Genomic DNA, 19,782 nt, shown 5'->3' with positions numbered 1-19,782 from the left:
GTGAAGAACTGCAGCCCGTGGGAAGGACTCACGTTGGAGAAGTTTGTGGAGGACTGTCTCCCGTGGGAGGGACCCCACACTGGAGCAGTTTGTGAAGAACTGCAGCCCGTGGGAAGGACTCACGTTGGAGAAGTTTGTGGAGGACTGTCTCCCGTGGGAGGGACCCCACACTGGAGCAGGGGCAGAGTGAGGAGTCCTCCCGCTGCGGAGGAAGAAGCGGCAGAGACAACATGTGATGAACTGACCATAACCCTCATTCCCCAGCTCCCCTGTGCAGCTGAGGGGGAGGAGGTAGAGAATTCAGAAGTAAAGTTGAGCCTGGGAAGAAGGGAGAGGTGGGGGGAAGGCGTTTGAAGATTTAGTTTTTATTTCTCATTATCCTACTCTGGTTTGATTGGTAATAAATTAAATTAATTTTCCCCAAGGCAAGTCTGTTCTGCCCGTGACAGTAATTGCCAAGATGATCTCCCTGTCCTTATCTCAACCCACAAGCCTTTCATTACATTCTCTCTCCCCCATCCTGCCAAGGAGGGGGAGTGATAGAGCAGCTTTGGTGGGCACCTTGCATCCAGCCAGGGTCAACCCACCCCAGGGACCTACTTTGCAGAGGTCATCAGATTAGCAGCCATACAACCACGTTATTTGAAATTAAAGCACTCTACAGTGGTCTGGAGATGAAGATGTTTATGCCCTCTCACATTACAAAAATCCTAAGAACAACTTCCATAGTCAATGTCTTACTAAAGAGAAGAGGATCCAAAACAGTCTCAGTTTCATCGCCGAGAAGAGTTTAATATCATTAAATTTCTTTTTTGGCTAAAATTAAGAGGGAGAAGGGACTGCAATACTTGTACGTAGCTCTCATTTACAAAGTAAACCAGTTAGTTCCTTGTTTTGGATATGAACTCACCTATATGAGTCTCCATCTCTGTTGTAGTCACACAATAGATAGTCTTTTCCTACCACCTTATCTCGTGCAATCTTCAATGGCTGATCAACAGAGGAGAGGAGATCTTCACAGAGGCTTGGAACCTGATGGTTTGGAAAAAAAAACAACAGGGAGGGAAGAAAGGGTAACACATTATGGTTAAGAGAGACTGGCATCCCTAAGAACCGATTTTGTTATTAATAGCCCACATCTGTCCCAAAGCCAGAAACCCTTAAAAAAAAAAAAAAAAAAAAAAAGCAAGCTGCACTTAAGTTACAACACAATCCTATGCTCCCACCTCCAATAATTTCAGATTTAATTACCTAACAACTAGTGTGGTCCACTACACTCAAATATATACATTCTCGATGTTAGCTTCTTGCCAAAGACGGCCAGTAAAGTGATTGTCGAGGACTGATGAATAAAGGTAAATATTTGTAATGGAGTGGAAACGAGGGAGCTGCTAAAAGAATACGCCATCCATACACTTGAGCCTATTTTTCACAAGCTCCCACTCTGGGTAGAGTTTAGAATAGTTTCCAGGCAGCTGGCCAAACATTACCATGTTGGCTAATAAAAATACACGTGTGTCTGTGTGTGTGCACATATAAAATCAAACACATCTCCTACACAGGTAGCTTTTAATGGATTCATAATCCCAGCTGTCTCCCTGCACTTCACATGGAGAAAGACTACAAGATCTGCAGAGAAGCTTTGATGTACTGCAAAGAGATGAGATGACATTTTGCAGCCTGAAGCTAGCGTGAATGCAAGCACAAGCAAATCAAGTAAATTCCATCCTGTGGCCTCTTGCTCTGGAGCTGATGGCAGCCCCGTTATCAATGTTCCTACACTGCAGGCTTTGGCCATGCTAGCAGCTTCCTCCAAGAACTCCATCTCCCCTGTGCATACTTTAGGGCACGTGCAGCAGTGTGCCCCAATCCATCTGAGGGACGATCAACAAATCATTCCTGGAGCTATTATTAAACAATTAGCGTACTGTGCGATTCCCTCGGGAAAAGCATTCCTGATTTCACTGCAAGGGAAAGGGACTAAAGTAAAATTCCCTTTCCCAACAGAAAGTTGGGAACGCAACAGGATACAGGACAATTGGTAAGTTCTTGAATGTATTGGTGACAACTTGCTAATACAGAAAATAAAAGAAATAACCAAAGCGGAATTTCTTCTACATTTCATTCTACATTGTAGAGATGAAAACCTGATTGAGAACATGAAGACAAAAGGCAATCGAGGGTAAAATTAATCATGAAGTGATGAATTCACAATTCATAACAAATGAAAAGGGGAGGGAGGAAGGAATAAAGAAAATATGAAAATGTGCTTTCTTCTCTTCAAGCCATTGATTCAGTTGGTATCATTTCCAAAGGAAAAAAGCCTAGAGGAAAAAAAACAAATTAGGGGTGCAACAGCTCCCAAAAGCACAAGCATAAACTATTTTAGTGCACTAGATGTGTCACAAGAGATCAAACTGCCTGAAGCAAAAACTTTCCTCATCCCAAGTACGAGGCAGTATCATACAGTGGATATTAAGTCAAAGTAAGCAGGGACAAATATAAAACAACGTGACCGCAAAAGACCAAAAAAACCCAGAAAGGCCAAAGGACAAAACAAGATGTGGCTAGCAAGAGATGCAACACCTAACCCACACAATCACCCCGTAACACACAAAAAAAATAACAGGAAAACCAAGAAATGGTTGGTAAAGTTACCGACAGTGCTGAAAAAGCTGAAACATTGTTTTTTCACTTTGGTCTATGTACACTGTAATGTGGTAATGAGTGATAACTGAAGAGCGCAGATTAAAGAGCAGGGCAGTTAAGTATTTATATAAAAAGTGAGATGCTTCTCAGAGGAGTCCATCATTTAATACTTGGAGACCTGGCTGAAGCAACCTCAAAACCATTACACATTCACTGAGTAAATAAAAGTGGCCAGGAAACAAGCAGCTCTTAGGAAAATCTTTACTTTTTCTGGAAACAGACAACCCTAATACCCCACGGAGCTGATACAAATCAGCAGTATCGTGGCACAAGTTAAGTGAAATGATGTATCTGTGTTCATGAGCCCATCTGGTTCCACTTTGTCTCTTCCTTCGCTTCTCCATTAGCTATTAATTTTAGGCTGACTCTTCAGGCAGAGAGCAACTTGAGATGACTGCTTCAATTTCAGATGCACACACAACAAGACCCAAAGCACCTCATCATTAAGAGCTATGCTCCACGTTGCTCTTAAGAGTGACCAGCTGAATATATTCCTCCTTCTTGGCTGCTCCTTGGCCAGCTGCCCATCAACAGAGAGATAAGTGCCTAGGAACAGACTCCTCACTCTGACGTGCGTTTAGAATGAGTAATAGTGATGAAAACACAATTTGGAGAAAAGTGGCGTTTTTCCCAGACACCGTTTCTATTTCATTTCTTTGGGAAAAGCCCTATGCTACACGTGCGGTAAGGGAGCACGAGAGGTCTTGCTGTACAATTCTTCAAACTCAAATATACATACAAAGCATTTTCAAAAGAAACCCCAAACTCAATACACTCAATTCCCCTGCAGAAAAGCTCCTAATAACCATCTGAATTTACAACCCTTACAAAAACCCACACAAATAACTTTTAGATTTAACTTTCTTTTAAAAATAGCACATGCCTAGTATGGTGTTTCCATACTGCTCAGTGGGAGAGCACAATTTCTTACTGACTAGAAGGAACTCTCAATATGTTGTTTTTAAGATGCAATCTATTTAATTTCCACGTAGTAATGGTGAAGTAAACTTATCTCTGGATGATTTGATAACACAGATATTCATGAGCACGGTCACTTTTCCAATTTCTAAGAGCTGTGGGTAGTCTTACAGCCGTAACAGTGAATGTGGTATATCATATACTTACTAGAATACAATACTACACTGTATTATAAAACTCCATTGCAATAGCATGCTAGATATCCATTGTCTCTTTGGTACACTCTACAGGACTTCAGACAATGTATTCTTTGCTCCTGCTCCTTCTTTCAGGATAAAACAGGGAAAAAAACCCACTCCTCTACTTCAGAAGTATTAGAAAATTTCAACAGTGTTTATAAAAAGAACAGAGATATTCCAGCTGATGAACTACTCATGTAATTCTAATTATCAGAAAAACATCCAAGTGTGGCACAGTTACCCCAAGAGAATAATTTTTGTATCATTTATTACATCAACTTTCAACAGCTGCTGTACTTCCTTTCTAAGAATGCATTTACAAGATTTATGCATACTGGTCGTGTTCTGTGCTAGGAAGCTGCTTACAAGGCAAATGCAGCGATCTGAACAAGGTAATTTGCAGCTTTAAACACTTCAGCTACATGTTCATGAGACTATTTGATTCCTTCTGAATTCAGGTCCTTTGCATTTTAAGAACATGCAATGACAAGATATTTGGCACAGCCAGGCTAAGCTAGCTGCTGCAATGTAAGCACTGAGCAATTATTTTACACTGTGCATATACCTTTCCTTAAATTCTTGTCCATGTCAAGTATTGAATCTTCCTAAATAAAGCATTTAAATTACTTTTGTGCACATTCAGACTCTTGCAGAACTCAGTTTATATTTAGCAAGAAAACATCCATATCTTCTGACCCCAGCAGAGACAACTCTGCTTAGAAGACCAACTGATCCTCTGAGTTTTCAGTATGAAACAGTGGATTTGCATTGTTAATTTTTCTTATTAGCTTGTTCTAGCTTAACTGAAAAGCCAAAACGCACATAGGTGCCTGAGTGCATGTCTCCAACAGTCATTAGATAGGGAATTTTGACTTAAATTTAGAAACACAAGAATTAACCCACTCCCCAGGCCAAATACTGGAATGCCAAAGCAGTGATTTTATCCATTCATCACTGCACTATAAATAAGTGTCACTGCGATGAAAACATGGAAGCCATGGTGACTGTTTTATAAGCAAAGACTGGGCTCCCATCTTTATTTTGACACAAGTTTTTCGCACTCTGCGCAGTGGAAGGTCGAATGTAGAATATAATCTTAACCTTAAATTAATGATGGCCTTTAGCTAAAGATGTAATTTGGTCCACAGTGTACTCTAGACCCTAATGCACCCATGTTTCCACAAATAAGCACTCAATCATCTATTATGGTGGTTGTATGTATAGTCATGGAGCAAGACCACCCTCAGTGTAAATTAGAAAAGAAAAAAAGAATCTCTGGGGGTCCAGACTCAGCTGTTCAGCCTGGAACTGAACAGCAGCATCATTCAGAAGCACATACCATGCAACAGGGCACTGTGTTTGTGGGATTTTTTTTTTTTTCCAAGGAGATATACAATGAATGTGTAGTACAGAGGAAAGAAAAAACTGAATGAAAAGCAAGTTGAGCATACTCTCCTGCATGTTGAACAAGGATTCCGTTGTCTGGTGTAACAGTATTCTCCATCAGAGCAAGCCAGGTATGTGGACAGTGTTTTAATTAAGTCAACTGCTCTGCTATCAAGACAAATAATCACTTGTGCCAAAGTCGAAACTGTACACTTTCTAGAGTAGCTAACCTAATAATCATTCCTTCTTGACTCACTTTTTGGTTAAAGGAACTTATTAACAACTAAACAATTGTTTCTGAATTATTTTTTTTAAATATGATTAAACAAGCATCTAAAAAAGTTTAGAGGAAACAAGAACAGTACTTCAGCTCTTCATGTCTTACATGCAGTCCCCATCCTTGCTTCGATCATGCTGGCTGAATTGCATCAAATTCTGCACCTTGCATATTCAGGACAGTTAATATTTTGGCTTAGTAGCCACTCAACTTGAGTACATCAAGGTTGACATTTTCTTCCACAGCCTTGACTGAAATGAATCATGTTGACAATTGAAACTGCAATATTGCTAGTGTAAGGTTCTGTCCTTGGAAGTAGTCTTTTTCCATGCTTATTCAGAGGTCAGCGTGTACTGACCTCCACAGGAACCTTACACACTGGAAAACTACGCTAAATGCAGCAAAATTAAAGATTAAACACATTTTTTCCTTAAAGAATCAGAAGGAAGATGTGAAGCGAGCTTCAAAAGATTAGCAAAGAAGGCATTCAGATCCATTTGTCTTTGGAATTTGTGTCTATAACATGCAGGTATCTGAACACACATGTGACTAGAGCAGTTTTTAATTAAAAGCCACATCCAAACAGGAAAGCGACTATTTTAATTGCATGTGAACTCTTAAGACCTGATTTTTCTTTAAGACAACTTGCATCATTACAGAAGCGGACAAAACCACTGCCCGCATCACTTGGGGAAAACACTTGAATGCAAAGAAAAGCCCATGCGAGTTACCTGGCACTTTTGCAAAATAACCATTTTGGCACATGACCCCCCTTCAGCTTGGATTCTTCCCCTCTGGGCCAGCATCAAATAAAATATTATTATAATTTTTCTGAGTCATTCCACAGCCTCAGAATTTCCTGTTCCTGCAGAACACAGACACAGCCTAACGGATGTTGTGGAAACTCAAGAAGGAAGCCTGGCTCCACTCATCTTGGGCCTAAAACCACTAGTAAAGTCACTCCCACAAATCCACACATTGCTAAACCTTAATTTGATCCATCAGATGTCCAAGGGCCACACATTCTTCAAGCTTTGTTTATTAAATGACACTTAAATGGACTTTTGTGTTCAAGACCAGATGTAATTGATATTGGAAACAGCTCAGCTTTATTCAAGTATTTGCACTGAATTCCAGCACCGCAAGAATTAGCAAAAACAAAATTAAAACCAATCAGCTTTTCTGGAAAAAGGCAAACGTTAACAAGATTGCAGATCCAAGTTTGTCTAGTTAGCAAAGTCATAGCAGAAATGTTACATTAATTACAGAATTTTTCAATTCAACTCAAGGAACTAGATTTAAAGAACTCTGAAAGGTGACTACCGTTCATATAACAGGATCCTTGGCATTCTTCCAGTGATTTGCTGGATAAAATAGGGCTTTTGCTAGATTCACCATTCTGTAGCTTACTGAGAAACAAAAGCTAGCCATCTGGCAGGCACAACTAGAGTGCCCTAGACTTAGACTAGTGACCTGCAGGTGAAGGCTTCTGTATCTCATTACCAGTCACAAGTCCCATGAGCCATCACAGCATATCAATATCTCGGCAAGTCTTGACTATTTGTGTCAAGAGTCCAGCTGGTGTTGGAGATATCCAGCAACAATTAAGGGACATGCAAAGGCATACTCTCTCCAGCGATGTTTCTATATCCCAGCTTTCCCCCCCATCTTTAAAAGAGGTTTCTAATTAGGGTTCAAGCTCATGAAGTGATCCACACACACACTCTCCTTTAGAAAGATATTTAAACAGACATTTTAAGGGTCTCTAACACCAGCAGTGCAGTGGCAGGAGCCTGGAAGAAAAAAAGGCACAGTTTAGGCTTAAAAAGAAAAAGAGTGACTATGAAGCCAGAAGTGAAATTCCTTTTTACAATCTCATGCAACTAAGTGGGGTTGTTAGGTCTAAGCCAAGCATCACATTAACAATTTACATATATTAATTGCTATCTCCAATTACCATCAAGATATCCAGAAGTAATCTTTTCTAGCTGGAAAAGCTCCTGCTTACAGCCACTCACCAAATGGAAAACTGGCTCTCAACAACCATAAATTTATTCAGAGCGCCAGAGCCCCTTTCTTTAGCCAATAATCCTTGCATTAGAAACCCAACCGGCTGCTGGTAGCTTAGAGCCTATCACACAAGTCAACAAGTCCAGGAAGAACAGCAGGTCAAAAACTCAGCTTTGAGACCATGAGGCTGTCCATGCACTTCTGCTTCCACTATTTTCTTTTTAAGTTTTCACTGGGTCTGATTTTTTTTTTTTTTTTTAAACATCTTCCACCCTCACTAGATGTTCAGCTGGCCATCTGAATTCAATTATTTTATCTTTCTCCTCAATACTGCATACTGCTTAGGCTCTTGGACTCAAAACACAAAAAGCTCCAGTCACATTCTCATGTTCTTTATGGTCTGTGCAGACCAAGCAACACAGTTTTCCTGGGGATAAATTCTCTAGCTTCATATATCTTCAGTTACTAAAGGCATACAAGCAGATTTGAGACTTGCCTGGAGGCACACTAGCTAGGTCCTGAATATTGTTCAAATATTTCAAAATCAGAAGTTTATACATTTTTAAATTCAACACTCGACTCAACTAAAAATACTTAAGCATTCTCCTGTGATGAGAAAGCAAAGATGATCACCTCCCAGATCTTTAATTGCAAACAGAGCCTTGAAAAATAACCAGTAAAGTTACTGACTGCTATTATCTGTAAAGAACTCTAGCTTTAATTCTTCCATGGCAGCATAACTTGATTCTGTACTTCAAGAAAGCTTTCACTTTGGGGAATAAGTTGAGTATTATTTGAATATCCATCTTACTGCAAAAAGAGAGGAAGAAAGTTGTGGCTGTGAGCAAACACCACTCTCCTGGTGAGTCTGCTTGTCCATTTTGTGAGCCAGTTTTGTAAGGATGATTCTCTGTCCCCACTTTATGCCAGCCATCTGATTTTTCTGAGTCAGCTAGATTTTTCATCTAATTTATATTATATACACACAGGCAAGCATCCAAATCAAACACTCAGCAGGAAACTCCTACTTGGAAAAGCAACCTGCTTAACTTCTACCAAGACTGAGAGCACATCAACTTCCATACCCAAGTCAAAGCCATCAAGACAGTCCTGTCAGACCCCTTATTTGCTGCACATGATCCACGAGCACAATAAATCCAACTTCCATCTTCCACCTTTCCCAGAGATTCACCTCTCTAAGACACATCAGTGAAGTGGTCTTGCTTCCCAAGGATACTGGAGGCTGTGACCCCAGCTATCACTCACCTGCCCCGTTATGTATGCTGCCAAGGTGTCCTAGGAAGAGATCCTCCACAGCAACACTATCTGAAAGCTGATGCCTTCTTCAGGGTTTCTCTTGGAAAGAACACAGCTAAAAGTACACAGGGACTGACTTACTGTACTAACTTAGCTTAAGAGAAAGGAAGTAGGACAATTCTCTCAGATTGTTCTCATCTTTCAGCATAAACGGTTTAGCCACCCAGAAGTGAGCTCTACCAGCTTCCTTACTTCACGCCACTCAGTGTGATTTCCATGAGCCAAACAAGATCTCACTCTTAACTGATACCAAGAAACATTTCCATCCAGAAAACACCCTCAACATTCTCCTTTCCGCAAGGGATGAGACGAGATGTGATTCATAACTGACTTCTATGAGAAGCACAGTATATCAACAGCAGCAACTTCTGGACAACGTGAGGCAATAAGGAGGTGAGACAGTATTTATGCTATGCAATTAAAATCTGTATTAATGTTACAAGTGCTATCACTTGGCATATCCTCACGACAAATCCATTTAAGTGCAGTGCAATCACCTTTAGTGCTCCTCTTACGGGAGCTGCTTTACAGTTTGGACTTGGCTGACCGATAGATGCTCCAAGGCTCCAGTTACCCCAGTTTTCAGAGCAGCTACATGGAAAATTATTCTAATTTAAATTAGTTGTCCTTAAAAAGGTATGTGCCTACACCAAACTCTCTTTGTAGAGATTTAAAAGTCCTCTTGTACATTTTGACAGCCTCTGCATAGTCTATTTACAAATAATGACTAATTGAATTCCAACCAGGGCATTCCATGCCAAGGCACATTACCAGCACCACGCACAGATTCTTTCAGGCAGGACTTCTGGAGTCCTATGATTGACAAGGTCTCTAATGAACTCTAATTGAAGACTCGGCAGTCTGAAAAATGCAACAACAGATGTGGTAAAAGGGCAAACCACAAACTGTTTTGCTAATGAATGAAAAGTGTCTGGTCTGATGAGGGCCAGTGACCCAAAAATTCTCCCCTTCCACCCCCCCTTTTACTTCATGTTCAAGTTTGGACTCTTTCCCTTGTCAGCCCAACACTTGGGGGCAGTAATGTACAGTCTGGAACATACTCCATATACCCACATGGGCACCAAGATGCTCTTACTAAAAACTAGCAGCAGAGCATGGCTTTGACAGAGTAAGAGACACCTCAGGGAGGAAACTTAGTGCGGTTATCCTTCCCAGCAGAAATACAAGCCTAGGAAGTAGATGTCAGTTTCTCACTATAGTAGGTTTGGAAAGCTTTTTACATACAAAGACATTTCTAAGTCATCTTCATCTCCTTTCAATAGATCTTAGGCAAGCATCAAAACAGTAGCTACAACCATCAGTCTGGAGATCAATTCCTCTAAAAAGACTATGGCAAGCTGAGCAGCAAGCAGACTTCAAGTAATAACCTATGCTTTACACCAAAAAAAATGATGCGGGCCTCTGCTTCTCGTCTACTCCAGCATGGCAGTGTAATGAAGCAAGGAAACCAAGCACAAAGGAAGCAGAAGTCAGAATTATGAAAGATGGCACCCTATCACAACTTTAATGAACCTGCTCATGCTCGTCATGCATTTAGAGTCTGACCTTTTACTTCAAGGAGGTTATTGTCTGGTAACAGTACAGGAAACAGAATAAAAACGTCAGCTGTAAAGGTTTGGAAGAAACTTGCCAAAAAAGGTCAAAAAACTATTTGCTTGAGTCTGGCTTATGATGTTTTTGGAACTATTACAGGTGGCAGTGCATACACTGCTCTCGTCTAACTAGAGTGTAGACTTCAGTCTTGTAGCTGAGAGTGGCTGCAGAAGAGGTCTACAGATGTCTCAACAATAAAGAAATCATACTGGATCTAACAAATTATTTCATCTCTACCCCAGAGAAGGGACTGCAGTGAGTAGTGTGGGAATCACACAGACCCTCCTTCTAACAAGCGTCATTCAAACTGGTCTGTTTCATGTTACACTTTCAATATGAAAAGAAGCCCAGTGAGCGTGTTGCTGATGGAAAGCATGTAGAGCACTAATGAGCACCATCCAAAAGTAATTCCAACATTTAGAGGTAACCAGCAATTTTCTGAGTCATTAAAAAAACCTCATACCAATTATACAGTCAAGCTTACCATAGCTCCCCAAACAACTCATTGTTCTGAATGGTCCTTGGAGCTGCTCAAACCCTGATATCCATTCAGTCCTCCAAATTTCATCAGAAAACCAACCATGTCACACCAGATCATATCAATGATTTAGTTATCCTGTGTCCTACCTCGAGCAACAGCCACAAAAATGATGCTTTAGGTTGCCAAGAGTTTTGGTGGCACAGATGTAGCCAATTACTAAATGGTTTCAAGAAAGAGAAATAATCCCTTCCTGCCGGGAATAATTTCTTTCCTGACCCGCAGAGCTTTCTTACCTGTACCTTGGCTTATGTACCTGAAAGCAGTATCTAAATAGAGTTTGATAAATTTAAGTCAGCCACAAATTTTTGACCATGGGACTCCTCCCAAGTTCGCTAACACCAGCTTCAATATCACGTAGGAACAGACCTCCTCAACTAAACTTTTACCTGGTGAGCAGCTGCTCTTCCGCACACAAAGACGACAAACAGCTCGGACACAATTTAAACAATTTAATTAAGAGGCACTAGTTCAAATAGCTGCTATGTGCAGAACCATCAAATTTTTAGGGTCTCTCAGACAAGGTTTGTCAGCATCGTGCATAAAATTCAGACCTGCCACAGAAAAGGGATGTAGTTCTCACTACAGATAAGAGGAAAGGCTTCATTCAAAGGTCTAACAGTCCTGTTCCAGCCTCAAAGTCCTCTGTCTGCAAAAATTCAGAAGCTTTGGTAAGAAATAAGCCATATATTTAGACTGGACAATGGAAACAAGTTTTCCCAGCCGCCCATATAGTAGATCTGTATAGATTAAATCCATATTTCAGTAATACTTTAAGTTACTCCAGAGGCAACTGTGCCACACACTGTTTTAAGGGACAGTTGACACTAGCTAGCCTATTATATCCTAATTGTGCAACACAGGATGTGCAACTAAATCCTATGTAACTAGTAACGAGCACACACATCCTTTTTAAGTTAGTTTTCTTCACTAGCCGTTTACAGAAGGAGAACAAATGTTTCAGGGGCAAGCGGAAAACAGGTATCAGGCACAAGATGGTTGGCTAGGGTTTTTTTGGGATACTCACTGGACTGCAGAATACCTGATATAGCATAAATTATAAATAGATTTGGGTGTTCTCCAGAACCCCGGTGTTCTGACATATTGTGTCTCTGTAACATCTTTGAAGCAAGTGCCGTAGCACATCCACTGCACCTACCGCACAAGTCCTGTGTCAAACTACAAACAGGCAGGTAGTTTATCAGGAGACAATACACACATACAAGTGCATGCATCAACCTTGTATAAACTGCTCCAAGTTACTTCTGCTAAACAGTAGCCTCCAAACAAGCGATGACTTCATCAAGAAAGCTGCTAATGACCCTGCATCCGAAAGCATGTCCGTCCATACACAGTAGTACCTGCTGGCTTGCCCAAAATAAACATGAAGATTCCTGACATTGTTTGGGCAATTGCTGTGTTCTTCAACCTTGCCAAAAGACAAGGAGAGAAACAAATCACCACACCTCCAAGATGCTTCAGAAAATGTTCTTACATACCAGATCGTTACACCCAGGACTCAGCCATTAGTTGGTCAGAGCATCCAATACTCACCAAGTCAATGAGGTCACTGAGATTCTTCTCTATCTGCTGCGGAGGCAGACGCCTCATCAAATCCAAGGCACAATCCAGCTGCTGGTCACTCTGCAGAAAAAAGAACATCCCTCCGTCACAATATATACAGGTAATACATCACATTCACACACGCACACACGAACTGCAGTGCTTGCTGACTCCTCTGATGTGAGAGATACAGTTTCTAGTTCTAAGCAGCAGCATGTTTTTGTATCAATATAAATAGATTTCAATAAAGTCCAGTACCATTTGATTGCGGATTATTGACTTGATATTGCAAAAAGTGTTCTAGAGTATGGACTTAAGAGCACAGTTCTAACTGGTGTCGTGCTGCCAATTTAACATCATGCTGCTGATGGAAAGGACTCCAGTCCTTACCTCACCAAAAACTGTTTCCAACATTTATGCAAATGTTTAGTGCACTGTTTTTCCATGCTATCTCAATAATAATCTGGGTTAGGGAACCGAAAGTTCCTTCTCCCAAAGCAGTTTTAACACTTCCTCATTTGTATTGTGCCATTCAGCTTGAGATAACTAGTATCCAAGACAAATTCTGTTCCAACAGAGTTCTCTCTCCCTCCTTCAGCTTTGTTAAAAAAAACCAGAATGAAACACACACATAAGGTATGACCCATTATTTCCATCTTGCTACAAAACACACACCAAAAGCTGCCTGTATCTGAGAAATCAGGGACTTTAGTTATTTCGAGAAATCACAGCAACATACTCCAAAGGGCTTACTGCAGCCGGTCTCACATCCAATTCTGACACAAAAGAACCCCTTAAACTTCAGAGTCAGAAAATGTGCAACAGACATTACCACAGACACTTGATGAGCTGAACCATGTTCTTGACAGAACCTTTAGCTCTCCTTCTTGCCAACAGATATAAACAGACACTTTCCTGCAAGCCTAACAGTACCCAAAATCTACACAAGTTACTTTCATCAGCAGGTCACCAGGCAGCTGGAGCACAGCCAGTTTGTTTTCACTCCTTCTTTGCCTCCCTGTTTTCTTTGTGATTTCTAGCCACTCATATACAGTAAGCTTAGCTTTAATTTCTCCCTCCTGTGTTCTGCCAAGCTCCAAAAGTTTTATTTAAGAAAGGCTTCAAAACTAAAGCAGTTACATTATCACATTATTCAATAGCAGCCCCCAGGTCAGGGCGAAACAGGAAGCAAAGTTTCCTGCAATTAAGCTATACTCCAGCAATGAGGAAAAGAGGGAGTGCTCCATTTAGCAGACAGCCATTGTGAAAGCTACTTCTTAAAAGTACTACCGATTCACTACCAAAAGATAAATATTTTACAGCCAGCAAGTCAGATAGTCTGGTCTGGGGAGATTATATATTTATTTCTCATCCAGTTTCGGTTATAGGACATCATCTTTGCAAAATAGTCCAGCTCCACAGATAGTTAGGCATCAACTCCTATATATCTGCAATAATCTCCTGAAGATCTGAGCCTTCAGCCTGAAAAGCAGGATGCACTGACACCAAGAACAGAAGTTTATGACAGTCACCTGTTGTCATGGAAGGAGGACGCATTCAAGCAATGTACATAAACCGCCCCCCATACTCTTTCAATACCTGGATAACGTAACAAGCAAATTCTTGGCTGAAATGAGTCTGGAGTGAAGTTATTTATCTTGGAAAGAGACCCCAAATTGATCACTGAACTGACTATGACCATATTCATGCACAAAAGTGACAGCCAAGATTTTCAAAACTTTTTACTTATCTTCATTAGACGTTCAGGGGAAGGGAAAATTACTCGCTTTTTGCTACTAACCTTTCACTCCCCAGAGAAAGATACTATTTAGATGGCCTATGCTTGTCCAGCTCCAGCAGCCAAGCTCAGGCAGGGGATCACTCTTACCAAGTATTGTCTTTACCTCCCGCTATCTCTTACGTCCAAGGAAGGAAAGCTGGCACATGGTCACAAGGTCATGCTCCACACTTTCGGATCGTGGGAACACTTACGGAAGTGTTCTGTCCTCTGCCAGCTGGAGTTGTTTAATAGACAAAAAAGCCTCGGGAAAGATGATGTTAAAAGCCACCACTAAAGCTGCAACCCCAGAGTAAGTGTTTTACAGTGCAACAATTTTGAAATAAACTACATGGAATGAAGGAGTATCTACATTTGCAGTGTTTTATGGATTAACCAAAAGAACTTGGACTGACCATTTTTATAACAATATATTCAGTAACAGCTGTAAAAATACATGAGCAAGACTGTTTAAGGTAGAGATTCTTAAAGGGGTCCTGACACGGCTGGCATACATGGCTGTGTGCAACAGAAAAAGAAAAATATCCAAGCACATACTAACAGTATTTTTCTGATATCAAAGAGGTAAAAGCAAGGCTGAGCAGCAGGACTCTTCAGTTTTCTTGCAGAGCATTTAAATAATTAAACAGCTTGCCAGCAGATCTCTTAAAGCACTGAAATAAAGGCAGATTCTGCTGTATTTCTGTCCCTAAATCTATGGTTATACGGTCACTTTAATCCAGCATAAATCCGTGCTGGCACAGTCAAAAGGGCAATACAAAGCACACAGATTACAGAGCAAAGTGGTACCGTGTAGTATTGGATACCTCTGGTATGTCCTATTTCAGAATTGAACGGGTAATTCTACCCGTATCTTTTGCTTTTGGTTCTTCCACTGTAGGTGAAATGAGGTTTTAAAAAACGGGTCTGTGGTCAAATACATCCTTTGGTTCCAGACCTCCACCCCAGCTGCAGTATACAGAACAGCTGTAGGTACTCACATACAAAGAGATAGGAACCACATCCAAGGTGCCAAAACCCGCAGCACACGGTTCCCTTATTTTATAAAAGGGTGAACACTCCCAGGGATGTACTACTACTGTAATTTTGAGAGTGGCATGTTATTAGTGGCACTTAAAAATCCCACAAAGCCTTCACACAACTTGGGTAAGAGGAAGGTGTTCTTCAGGAACTCAGGATATATGTCACCCACCTCACCACAGTTGACCCAACCTACTTCTCTTAACGTCACCTGTTCTCAATTTCCACTTGCTTAATTCTCTTGTAAAATTACATACTGAAGACACAGTTTCTTAACAGACCTCCAGACAAAACATTTCTACTGAATTCTTGCCTTTAGACATGGAGAGGCTTATAAACCTCTGCTCACTGAGAAGGTGATTAGACAGGCTGTCTCCCAGTCTGGGCTGCTCTCGAAGCCAAGCTCTTTGAGGTTGCAGGACTTAATGAGCTTAGTGTTTACTTGATATGAGGCCATTTTCCACCATTCCTCTGTTTCATCCAGCACAGAGCTCCTGTGGAGGAGTAGGGAGTTCAGACAGAAATTCTAAATGAAGTTTTATTACAGCTCAAGTCACTGAAGGATTTAGAGATCATAGGAAGCTCAAAGACTGAAAATATTAGCTTAGATGAAAGCTCCTTAAGTTTCCTCTAAAGATGTTTGGCTATCTAGAATCTCCACTTAAGCATCTGCTATAGCCTTCCCATGGTACTACCACAGGGAAAAATGTTATTAATATGTCTATAGGAGTAGTTATGTTTGTTTAGCTTCCTTTGCCTGCATCTGCTCTTCTCTTCAGAGTCTCCGCTGTACTTAGCTTATTTCCAAAAGAGAAACCCTCTCAGAACAGCCACAGGTCTCTGGTCATCTAGGCACTCTGTGATGAGGTTCAAATGAAAACAAATAGTGCTGAAAAAAAATCAGTTGTATAAATGTGTAGTTGCACAGAGGCACGGCTGTATACTTTAATTCCATTCATACTGTAAGAAATAGTGTTTTAAGGCTGAGTATGGGCAGATGTTATTCAACGCAGAAAACAAATACAGAAAACCAGGAAGTTACTATAGGTATGCAAATCGCAAAAATTAAAACAGGCAAAATGCTGAACTTCCTTTTGACTCCCACTCGTTATGTCCCCTAAGCCACACAGCTCCTTAGGATGAGGGAGACAGGACACAGGAATAGCTGGCGTTCATTAATGGTCCCCCGGCCGGGATCCTATATGCTGATAACATCAGGCAACAGGACCTGACCCAAAATTATGCAAACCTGCAAGTAAACTACTAGTCACGCAGATGTTACAGTTCATGGCACCCAAATATGCTCTGCCAGCCCAAGGTAATAAACCATACCACATTTGCATTATATTTTGCACTGAATTGTCACCTGATAAATGAAGTTATTGTAAGCCAAGATATACCTAAAGCCTTTCCAACACCAGTGTCACTGGCAGAACCAGTAACACTTCACAGAAGCTATGCTTGTTTTCTTTTTTCAATAGGCACTAGCAATCTGATGAGTTACTACCTACAAGTATTTTGCACTTATTTTTAAATGATATCTTTACATATGCATTTCACTATATACACTTACAGAAATTTACAGGCTTTATTCACAAGTTTTGACAACTCTCTGTTGCTAGTTACCTGATACTTAACCCATACTCCAGGTTTTAAGAGGGTTTACACAAACCTGCAGCTCTACCCATTTCAAAAGCTAAGCCATTCCACTTGAAAGGAGGTAAAAGATTTCATCTAAAGCTCCCAGCCTTACAGTCAGCAGGAATTTGCTTCTATTTGTCACAAAGACCTGCAGATTTAATTCCCTGGTCTTCACAGCTTTGTTCTGATAGCTTCTGCTCATTTGACTATGTTATTGCTGAGCACAAACAGAGTTAGGCAGTTTCTCCAAAGAGAAAACCAGGCTGGTTTCACTTCTGTATTGTATTTCTATATTAACACTGCTCTGAACTAACTCCTGAACCAAGAGAAACCAGCTGAGGTAGTTCAGTGCTACTGCAGTGGTAGCTTCTCCTTATTTTAGCCCTTTCTGAGAAATAAGCCACTTGGGCCACCAAATCTTTCCCGCCAGCAAACCAAATATAACGCTTCTACTCAAGGCATGATTGTGCTACCTACCCCCTTTCCCATGTGTGATGCCAGCTAAGAAGAACCGGGTGACCTAAAAATTACTTCAGTAGTTAGAATTAAGGTAAAAAAGCCACACACATGTAGTAAGAGCATTCATTATTTGGCCTGTGCTGCCCATGTTTGGCCCTGAAATGCCACCATCGTTAAGACCCTGCAGCTGGGTTCTACCAGATAAAACACACATCTTTGAGCTGCTTCGCACACAAGTTTTGGTCAAGACTGGCATCTGAAAAGTTATCCAAATTTAAAGTACAAGCTGGCATCTCAATTTTCAGAGAACAGAAATATAAGCTAAAAAACCTGAAGGGACACCAAAAATAGAACAATTGCTCAACTTACGCAATTTGAAGCAATCACACATCAGATCACTTTGGTTGCTGGTCAGTTTACAAGCAAAATATCTTCGTAAATTAATCCAGGGCCTGAAGTACACAACCAGCAAATTACTTTTTTTTTCCCTTCCTTTTATGTTGCAGACATACCCCAGATTGTAAATCATATTATTTCCTGTCAGTTCTCCCAACAGGAATGTCTGACTAATGTTTCAGCTTTGTGGTACTAAAACACTAAATTTTTTTAATTGAAACAGATACACAGCTTCCCCTCCTGCTTGTCATTTTAATCCTTGCCAACTTCCAGAGCTCAAAAGGCAGAAGACTCCCTTTTCAAATTACACAATAGGATAGTATTACTGCTAGAAACTTTAGCAAAGGGTTGAATTATTGTAACCCCTGTGTAATAAAAAGTACAGTAGTATGTTAAGTCACAGGATTCCCTTCTTGGCTGTCAGCATTCACTTTTTAGGATATTAGATGGGAAGGGGAGTAACTCTGTACGATCTATGAATCCCAGACAAGTTCTGCACTCATGACGTTTCCATCAGTTGCACATATTCCTTGCAATCTGTTTTTCTACATTATTTTTCCCTTGACTATTAACCCTCTTCTGGCAGATCCTATCTAAAACCATTTGTAATGTACTTATAAATCACGGCTTCCTGACAGCAAGGTGTACTAGTGGGAGAAACAGGGATAGCATATTTAAGAAACAATCAAACGTAATAAAAGCTGAAGATACACTATGCTATGGATAGTCATAAAAGAACAGGTCAAACAGTACTAAAAGAACATGACGCTGATGCAGACTAAATTCTCCTCCTCTTGATCTGCTTCTAGCTTTGTCTTCTCTGGTTAGGATGTGATCCAGTGGCTTTTATTATCTCAGACACTTATGACCATGTCATATGTTTAGTAACATGTTTAGCTCAGTTTGCTGTGTTCACATTACCACTGTGGTCAAGACCAAACAGACAGACCAATTGCCGAGGGTGCTCATTCCACAAATTGCAAGCGAGAAGGATTAAAGATCAAAATAAGAGCAAGAAGCGATGGATCGGAAGATTTTAGCAGAAGCTGCTGTACTTGGTCTCCCACAGCTCCCCTGTAACCGTTATTTACTTACAGAGCAATTGTACAAGTCACTTCACAGCTTTTGAGTCAGCAAATCCTTCTCAGAGATGGTCTCCTGCAGAACATTATTTCTTTTATTCTACTCTGCTCGAACTTTTAAAACAATTGAACATGCTATGGAGAAGCAGTACTAGCCCCAATTAATGACTGAAAATGTTCTCATGGCTTGTTTCCTGAATTCAAGTCTAGGTGTTGTACACGCTGACAAATGCACCTGCATGCTTGTCAAAAATGAGAGGTCTACTCTCAACCTCAGAAACATTGACCAGCTTTTGTTCTACATTGGTCCAGAAATTTAATACACACTAACTTCAGAAGGACAAGTACTCACGAGGGATCTCTTCTTTAAAGAGGTTCTACAGGAAAGGGTAACTTGTACGTCTGCTCCAAAGACTCACACGGGGGAACTAAAATCATCTACGGGAAGGAGAGCAAATGAGGCAGCTTAAGTTTCATTGCTACCAGCACGCTGATGACATTGGATACTTCTCACCATTTCAGGCTGACAGCACAACTATGGCAAGTCCAAGACAGATTAAAGGAGTGGCAATGGTCATCTAGGGCCAACTACCAGAGATCTCCTCCTCCATTCAAGCTCAATGAGCACCTCAAAGCTTGCGATCAGCGGTTTGCCAAATCCTTGTTTGTTGCTTTACCTTTAGACAGATGCTTTCAAGCATCCTTTCAATCACACATTTATCTGAATTCGTCATTCTTACCTCCAAATCAGGTAAGCATTGTTCACTGTTCAAGGGACATTACCCAACATCCTAGCTCAACTCCAGAAATGATTA

At 40.7% G+C, this 19,782-nt stretch overlaps 1 protein-coding gene across 2 annotated transcripts in view; it reads right to left on the bottom strand.

Annotated features, from left to right (window-relative positions):
• The window catches only part of CAPZB (capping actin protein of muscle Z-line subunit beta), a 62,360-nt gene that overhangs the window by 32,229 nt on the left and 10,349 nt on the right, over window positions 1–19,782 (bottom strand). For both annotated transcript variants that reach the window (XM_041124002.1, XM_030016576.2), the window contains 2 exons: window positions 12,563–12,652; window positions 911–1,032 (listed from right to left, as the gene is read on the bottom strand). In XM_041124002.1, the coding sequence (XP_040979936.1) occupies window positions 911–1,032; window positions 12,563–12,652 (212 nt within the window). The remainder of the gene's footprint in view (window positions 1–910; window positions 1,033–12,562; window positions 12,653–19,782) is intronic.

Source organism: Aquila chrysaetos, chromosome 6 (genome assembly GCF_900496995.4).
Source record: "Aquila chrysaetos chrysaetos chromosome 6, bAquChr1.4, whole genome shotgun sequence".
Taxonomy (NCBI): domain Eukaryota; kingdom Metazoa; phylum Chordata; class Aves; order Accipitriformes; family Accipitridae; genus Aquila; species Aquila chrysaetos.
Note: the sequence above shows the minus strand (reverse complement) of the source record. Positions and strands in the feature narration are given on the sequence as shown.